Below are 9,010 nucleotides of genomic sequence, written 5' to 3' on the forward strand. Positions count from 1 at the left end.
GCCTGAAACCTGACTGAAATTCTTCATAGAGATCATTTTTTTGCAGGAAGGAGCACAATTGAGCAGACACAACATTTTCTAAAATGTTAGACATAAATGGAAGATTTGAAATAGGTCTATAATTTGCCAGTTTACTAGGATCTAGTTGTGGTTTCTTAATAAGAGGCTTAATAACTGCCAGCTTGAATGGTTTTGGGACGTGACCTAAAGACAAGCTTCTAATGTATTAGAGAAGATAGTGCCCATGTTGCTAGTCATTTCGTCTAGTTCATATGTGTTTATGGGTACACAGAGCAGTTGAGATAAATCAGACCGGTTATTTGTGAATCTGTCTTTGGTGGCAGGAACAATAGTTCTGCCCAGGCGATAATGCAGAGCCATATAGTTAATATTAGTAATACGCAGCATGCACGATACAAGGAAATGGTCAGTAACATCACCACAGAGTTAACCACCTGAGTGAAACCATCAGCGCCATTTTTACAACGGGGTTTTGTTAAATGTACGATACTTGCATTGCAAGGTCACTGATGTGAGGCCTTTTAACTTCTATGGAGGTCACACCTCTAGGGGGTCGGTGAGCCAATGGTGACTTAAACTTTCAGAGGGAAAGAGACTCTTTATCTTCGAACTTGGTATTTTGCATATGAAACTGGATTGGGTGTTGATGCAAAAACTAATAAAGATTCCTAAAACACTAATATGTTGCATGGGTATCAACTTACAATATACACACTCATTTAGATCATTTAAATATGAATTTGTAGATACCAAACATGATATAGGTGAGGTTACATTAACTAGTGGTTCTATCATAAGCATGCATAATACAGTATACAATAAAAAAGACAATATACAAGAACAGTAATATTAGACACAATGACCTGGGGATATGCATGATAGAAAGGTTTGTCTGTGAATTAATGAAAGGAGTCCTTTTCTATAAGCAGTATGTGTCTGTTTCAGAGGAAATTAAGTAGGAGGAAGAGTCTCTTGCCATTAGGTGTAAAGCACTGCAGTTTATCTTTTGGTGCGATGAATGAAGCTGAAGTATTATACACTGTAGAATCTACACTTGTTACTGTATTTCTGATGTTATCTATTTTATCAGTGAAGAAATTCATAAAGTCATTACTATTAAACTGTGAGGGAATATTTAGATCGGGTGGCGTCTGGTTATTTGTTAATCTAGCCACTGTGTTATATAAAACTCTTGGATTGTTTTGGTTATTTTCTTTGAGTTTGTGGATATGCTCAGCCCTGGCAGCTTTTAGAGCCTGTCTATAGCTGGACATACTGTTTTTCCACGCAATTCTAAAAACTTCCAAGTTAGTTTTTCTCCATTTGCGCTCAAGACTACGAGTTTCTTTCTTGAGAGAATGGGTATTACTGTTGTACCATGGCACAGTACATTTTTCTCTAATCTTTTTCATTTTGATGGGGGCAACAGCTTCTAATGTATTAGAGAAGATAGTGCCCATGTTGCTAGTCATTTCGTCTAGTTCATATGTGTTTATGGGTACACAGAGCAGTTGAGATAAATCAGACCGGTTATTTGTGAATCTGTCTTTGGTGGCAGGAACAATAGTTCTGCCCAGGCGATAATGCAGAGCCATATAGTTAATATTAGTAATACGCAGCATGCACGATACAAGGAAATGGTCAGTAACATCACCACAGAGTTAACCACCTGAGTGAAACCATCAGCGCCATTTTTACAACGGGGTTTTGTTAAATGTACGATACTTGCATTGCAAGGTCACTGATGTGAGGCCTTTTAACTTCTATGGAGGTCACACCTCTAGGGGGTCGGTGAGCCAATGGTGACTTAAACTTTCAGAGGGAAAGAGACTCTTTATCTTCGAACTTGGTATTTTGCATATGAAACTGGATTGGGTGTTGATGCAAAAACTAATAAAGATTCCTAAAACACTAATATGTTGCATGGGTATCAACTTACAATATACACACTCATTTAGATCATTTAAATATGAATTTGTAGATACCAAACATGATATAGGTGAGGTTACATTAACTAGTGGTTCTATCATAAGCATGCATAATACAGTATACAATAAAAAAGACAATATACAAGAACAGTAATATTAGACACAATGACCTGGGGATATGCATGATAGAAAGGTTTGTCTGTGAATTAATGAAAGGAGTCCTTTTCTATAAGCAGTATGTGTCTGTTTCAGAGGAAATTAAGTAGGAGGAAGAGTCTCTTGCCATTAGGTCGTAAAGTTTATCTGGTCTGGCTGAGGTGTCAGCATAACTATCAGTGTAGTTCAATAATTTGGTGTTTCTTGAAACCATAATAGCAACAAAAATTCACAAACTTGAGTGGTCGGAACTACAGCTCTCAACCTATGGTTAGAAAAAAAATTTTTTAGTACAACATGTGGACTTAAATAAATCATGCTATTAAATAAATCATGTCCTGGAGAGATTTGCGAGTGCACAGGACAGTTTGAGTGAGAGGAGAGACACGTTTTAAGTGCGCGCACACTCTCTGAGCGAGAGCAGCATCAGTAGAGCTCATGCTCAATCCAGTCTGGTTGTTGGGTGAGGGGGTCTGTTGGATTATTTGTTAAATATAACAAATAATTGTGTGTCTGATTTATCCAGGCATTACACTGGCAATGAAGCAAAATCAATTCCTGAATGATAAATCAAGTCTTGATGAAAAATGGAAGTAAACTAGATTATAAACATAAGTTTATATTGAGTTTAACTCCATATTCATTGTAAGCCCATGCACTGAACTTGACAAATGTTTATTAATTATTGTGCTATATGTGTAATAATTGTGCTTGCTTAAGTCTTGGAGACATAAATGGGGTCTTGTTATCTCGTTGTAGAATATTGATGGTGTGGCAAACAGGTAACACTCTTCCAGCACTCAATGTGTCCAGCATTGCTGTTAATGGTTCACTGGTGGAGCTGGTTACAAAGTCAGTGATCCCCCCATCACACCATCCGTTGTCTCCCGCTGAGGTGGCTGAGGCCATGGAGGCCAGCCTGCAGATGCCACAAGGAAACTGGCCGAGCTGGACTGTGAGTGGACATTTCACTGAACTGACTCTAATGGTTTATCGACAGCAAAATTCCCAAAAGATTTTATGAAATGATCGAATTAAAGCCAATATTGCTAGCCATAAGACTGCTAGGCTAACATTCCATCATTATATCCTCTAGTCAGCATGCTAATCATTTAGCCTGCTAAGCTAGTGTATTTTTTCTTTGTGAAATCGTATGGTATTGGAGGGGGATGGAATTCTAGAGGGGACTGAATCTTGCACAGTGATTCTTTTAATGATTCCCGAAACCTAAGCTGTTTTGCTGGTCCTACTTGGTCTGCTTTGTCAGACTGCTCAGGGGTGTGTTGTCCAAAAGCATTGTTAGCCAACTATGAGCACAAGTTCTGTCATTATCAACATAGTTCAATGATTTGGTATTTCCTGAAACCATAACAGCAACAAAAATTCACAGACTTAAGTGATCGGAACTACAGCTCTCAACCTGTGGTTAGAAGCATAATTTTTTGTTAGTACAACATGTGGACTTAAATCGATCATGCTCTTGGGCACAATGAGCAAGCTAACATGCAAAACAATCTTTGATTATTGTTGTTTTATTTTTTCGCTTTTGTTTTTTTGATCTGGAAGAAAAATGTATTTGGCAATAACATGATCAAGGTATCATTTTTGTGACGCATCAAACTGGAACACCTTTATTTACAGTAAATAAGCCCAATATAGTTTGATTCGTGTTTTAGTGCTAAAACTTGCACACAGAAAGAAATTGAAATGTAAAAAATAATGATGAAAAAAATTGAAATATTAGGGGAGACTTCAATTGTGATTTCCAGGTATATACACTCTTAAAAATAAAGGGGCTTCACGATGCCATAGAAGAAACTTTTTGTCTAAATGGTTCCTTAAAGAACCTTTAACATCTGAAGAAACTTTCTGTTTCACAAAAGGTTCTTTGTGGTGAAAGAAGGTTCTTCAGATTATAAAAAGGTAAGAAAGAGATGGTTCTTTAAAGAACCTTTGACTGAATGGTTCTTTGTGGAACCAAAAATGGTTCTTCTATGGCATCGCTTGAAGAACCTTTTGAAGCACCTTTATTTTTAAGAGTGTATGCAAATGAAAATCTTCATCAAGTAATTACAAACATGTGTAAAGGTCATGGAAAAGTTATTTAATTCATTGGTCAGAAGGCTTTGAAACTTTATATTTTGATGACTTCATGCTCATGGCCAATAATTCATTGAATAAAACACTTTGTTCTGGGCACAAACCATGTTGATCATTGCTGTATTTAATGCAATCTGGGTTACATTTTCACAAGACAAGTTTTTAGGAATACTTTGTATGCAATGTCACATGTGTTTGTGCCAATAATAGGTGGGTGGAGGAGTACCATGGGAGCTGCAGAGAGCAATTCTAGTCCTGATCATGACTTTACCTGGAACACCCATCATCAAATACGGAGAGGAGGTCAATCCAGTTCAGGTGAGAAAACCCATCTCCAACGTACCATTGCTGTAGTTAAAGTGTGAAAGGCCCTTTATTAAAAATAAAGGTTCTTAGTTGGCATCTCTGATTCCATGAAGAACCTTAAACATCCATGGAAGCTTTCCATTGGACAAAAGGTTCTTTATAGTGGAAAAAGGTTTATGTACTTCACACTGAGGGGAAAAAAACTTTTCACTGAAAAGTGAACCCAAAATGGTTGTTCTATCACAGGGCTGTCCAAACTCTGTAGCTGTGTCTCATTTAGAAGGCTGCGTCCTCCGGAGGTCGCATTCGAAGGCTGCATACGTCATCGAGGCTGTCTCATTTCAGAAAAGCAAGTAGGACACTCCGAATGCGACCTTCGAATGTGACCTTCTTTCTCAGGAATTCGGAGGATGCATGAGGTGTATCCTTCGCTGCTACAGATAACCCACAATTCTTTGCGTCGCCGTGAACAACCGTTGTTAATTTGAAAAATGCCGGCGCCGGCAGATGTAACGTACACACAAGCGCAGATGTGGTGTTTACAACTTACCTTAAATCGCCTCGGTAAAAACAGATAAACTTTGTTTTTAATATCCTCCTCCTTTTTTTCTCTAATAGATGTCTGCTGTACGTACGCTGCAGTTCCTCAACATTGAACAAAATAAAACAAGTAAAAGCTTTTTTTTTTAAAATTACTTTCCAAATTTAGAAATAATTTTCCTTTGTTTAAGTAGTGTGAGAGCGCAACGATGCTCTAAATGTGTTGGCATAGCAACGTGATACTTCCGGTTTCCTTTTCCGCCTGTCCTATGAAGGCCGTCTCGTTTAATTCTAGGTTGAGGACACTTCGTATATGCATCCTACAGAGGATTCGACCTCCGGAGGGTGCAGCCTTCTAAATGAGACACAGCTTGTGTCCTGCAGAGTTTAGATCCAACCCTAATTAAACACACCTGAACCAGCTAATCAAGCTCTTACTAGGCATAGGCTGTGTCCGAAATCGCCCCCTATACCCTTAAATAGGGCACTATTTGAGGGAACAGCCATTTTTAGTGGTGTCCGAAACCATAGTGGACGTTCTCGAGTGCAGTCATTCAATCCCACAATGCACTGCAAAAACGAGTGTACAACTGGTGCACGCTCAACGGCTAGAGAATGCCCATAATGCACCGTGAGAGTCACGCGGCGAATTAATTCCCGAATCTCGCCAGAAGATGGCGCCCGCAGCTGAATAATCAATCCGTTCGTTTATAACAAAGCGCTCATCCATAGCATAAAGCATAATGTACAACACGGGTATACATTCATTGTAAAATTGATTATTAAATTGTTTGATTAGGGTTTATACATAATTTCCGTGACAGAGTTCAAGATAAATCCTATAATCTTACTACTGGAGCTGCTAATTTGCTAGTTTCAAATGATTAATAAACAGCAAGCACAAACTATGCAAAAGCGGCATTCCTTCCGGTGCACTCAGTGTCCGAATTCACTACTCGTTTTCATTCACTCCTTCTAGTGAACTGAATTAGTGACCTAATGTAGGGAATAGTGAATGAGGGTATAGGGGGCGATTTCGGACACAGCCATAGAAACTTCCAGTCAGGTGTGTTGAGGCAAGTTGGAGCTAAACTCTGCAGGACACCGGCCCTCCAGGACCGAGTTTGGACAGCCCTGTTCTATCACATCACTTTTGGAACCTTTATTTTTAAGAGTTTATGATTAAAAAAAAATAAAAATCTGGTTGTTTGAATCTGAATATTCAGGATGATTATGGCATGGTACAACAATTCTATTTATTTACAAATACATTCTCAGGATCTGGATCAGCTGAATCAGCCTCTAGCCCTCTTCCATTCTCTGAGTCAGTCGCGTGCCCGTGAAGAGGCTCTACACTTTGGCAAATTCACCTTCCTTTCCTTCAATCACAGCATGTCATCCTCTGGCCTCAATTCTACAGCCACACCTCCTTTAGCTTTCCTACGCTCATGGGGCTGCGTTCACTTCCTGGTCATGTTTAATTTGGGGTCTGAACCTCACACTCTGGATCCAGACTGGGCTCCCAGCCTACCTGAAAGTGGGGTGTTTGTAACCAGCACAGGTCTTGACCGATGTGGCCCCGTGTCTCTAAGGTCAATAAAAATGCAGCCACACGAGGCCATTGTCATAAAACTGTTTGAATCTGACAACTCTTAAGATAAAAAAAGGCTTGTGTTTGCTTATTAAAACACTAATGATGTTTAGTTTTGGTTAGTTGTAACTAAGAGTAAGTATTTATTACAACTAAATTAAAATGAATACATATTGGCAGTGGGACTGGAGTGCACTTTGTTTCTTTGCAAATAATCTTATAGAGAGAAACTAATGCAAATTTCAATTCAGAAGTTTTTTCAATTAGGGACATTTTAACAGTATGTCCGGGAGTGGAGTCTTATTAAAAACAGATTTAATTGTTTTATATTGATTATATGATGGTTATGTTAAAATGGTAAACTTCTTAGCCTCATTTATTTTTGCTACTTTTCAAATAACTATTATGTATAGTTTTTTTTTTACTTTCACTATATACAGTATATATATATATTTATATTTATAAAAAAAAATTTTGTGTGTGGAAACCATGATACATTTTCCAGGATTTTTTTTTTAGATGAATAGAAGGCTCAAAGGTACAGCATTTATTTGAAATTGTGAAAGGTTTTACACTCACATTTGAGTCCTGGAGGGCCGGTGTCCTGCAGAGTTTAGCTCCAACCCTAATTAAACACACCTGAATCAGCTAATCAAGGTCTCATTAGGTATGCTTGAAACTTCCAGGCAAGTGTGTTGAGGAAAGTTGGATCTAAACTCTGCAGGACACCGGCCCTCCAGGACTGAGTCTGGTGACCCCTGCTTTAAACCCTAGAGAGAAGGGGTGACAGAAATTGTGATGGCAAAAAAGATTGAATATATTAAAGTTATAAAACTTTATTTCACCCCTTCAATAAAACATTTAATAAATAAATACCTCAAAGGTCATTCCTGTCGGACGGATTGTGCAATGCTGCCCACAAACTAGTTTCAAAGTCGTCGTATTACTGTTTTTTTTTCCACACTACATAACTTTCATTTCCAGTCAAAACATATATCCCACTGCAGGACTTGGAGTCTCTTGGGCATCTGCAAGGCATCAGCGCTTCTCTTAAACTGCGTCTTAAAAAAGAGACCATCATCCACTCAAACGAGCATAGATTTGCCTCTGATTTCAGGCATTTGTCTGCAATTTAAACCAACTGTCAGAGAGAGTCAGAGCTAAAATTGTGAAGTGTATGTAGGCATTGGTCTGTCATAATCAACTGCTCTTTATGCTTTATGAATGACATCATTGTTCACAAAGTATTCTGAGGTCAGATTTGTCTGTTTTCATACACTGTAAAAAAAATTCTTTAAATTAAAATAATACGGTAGCAACGTTTTAAGTTTTACGGTTTTAACTTAAATTTACAGTTAAATACCGTAATTTCATTAACTGATATAATGTTAATATACCAACATATTGAAGTACTGAAATCTGTTTTGTACCTTTTTAATACACTGATAACCACCAAATGCAGTTGGTGATGAGAAAGTCACATGATGAACCAAAGCCCATCGCAAGCAGCTTTTAAATAATAACATATATAGAAGGTGCACAGTGTCATTCACACAAACACTAAACACCATCACGGTAACACACATGAAACTTAAATAATGAAGGCCCTACTCACGCAACCTCTGCCAACCCGTGGAACCAGGTGAGCCTTGCACCCCACACTCACACCCCTCTCCGGCCCGCTCACAAGCCGCCCGAGCTGGGTCCCTGTGTTCCACCTCGCTGCCCCACTGCGAGTACGGCTGTGGTCCCGCTGGTCCCGCTTGTACGGTTTCTGGGCGTTTGGTCAGCGCTACCCAGCCCGTCTCGCTGGCTTCTGCGAACCATCAGCCTCGGCTATGCGATTCAGTTCGCCCAGCGCCCGCCCAAGTTCAGCGGTATCCGCTTCACTACAGTGAAGGCGGCCGATGCCCCTGTTCTACGGGCAGAGATCGCAGTCCTACTGGCGAAGGATGCGATAGAGCCGGTCCCTCCAGCCGATATGAGGTCGGGGTTTTACAGCCCTTACTTCATTGTAACCAAGAAAGGCGGTGGGTTACGGCCAATCTTGGACCTGCGAGTTTTGAACCGGGCCCTTCATCGGCTACCGTTCAAGATGTTGAAGCAGAAACGCATCTTCGGGTGCGTCTTCTCCCTGTGTCTTTACGAAGGTCGCGGAGGCAGCTCTTGTTCCCCTCAGAGAGCAGGGTGTTCGCGTTCTCAACTATCAAGACGATTGGCTTCTACTAGCACAGTCTCAGGATCAGTTGTGCAAACACAGGGACCCGGCGCTTCGGCACCTCAGCCTGTTGGGCCTTCGGGTCAACTGGGAAAAGAGCAAACTCTCCCCGACGCAGAGGATCTCTTTTCTCGGTATGGAGTTGGATTC

At 39.8% G+C, this 9,010-nt stretch overlaps 1 protein-coding gene across 1 annotated transcript in view; it reads left to right on the forward strand.

The window, feature by feature from the left end:
• LOC107561740 (4F2 cell-surface antigen heavy chain) overlaps positions 1-6,762 on the forward strand; it is a 15,723-nt gene extending 8,961 nt beyond the window's left edge. The window contains exons 6-8 of the mRNA XM_016246212.1: positions 2,865-3,060; positions 4,416-4,523; positions 6,330-6,762. Of these exons, the coding sequence (XP_016101698.1) occupies positions 2,865-3,060; positions 4,416-4,523; positions 6,330-6,707 (682 nt within the window). The 3' untranslated portion in view covers positions 6,708-6,762. The remainder of the gene's footprint in view (positions 1-2,864; positions 3,061-4,415; positions 4,524-6,329) is intronic.
• The last annotated feature ends 2,248 nt before the right edge of the window (positions 6,763-9,010 follow it).

This window comes from Sinocyclocheilus grahami, unplaced genomic scaffold, assembly GCF_001515645.1.
Source record: "Sinocyclocheilus grahami isolate Dianchi unplaced genomic scaffold, SAMN03320097.WGS_v1.1 scaffold790.1, whole genome shotgun sequence".
Lineage (NCBI taxonomy): Eukaryota > Metazoa > Chordata > Actinopteri > Cypriniformes > Cyprinidae > Sinocyclocheilus > Sinocyclocheilus grahami.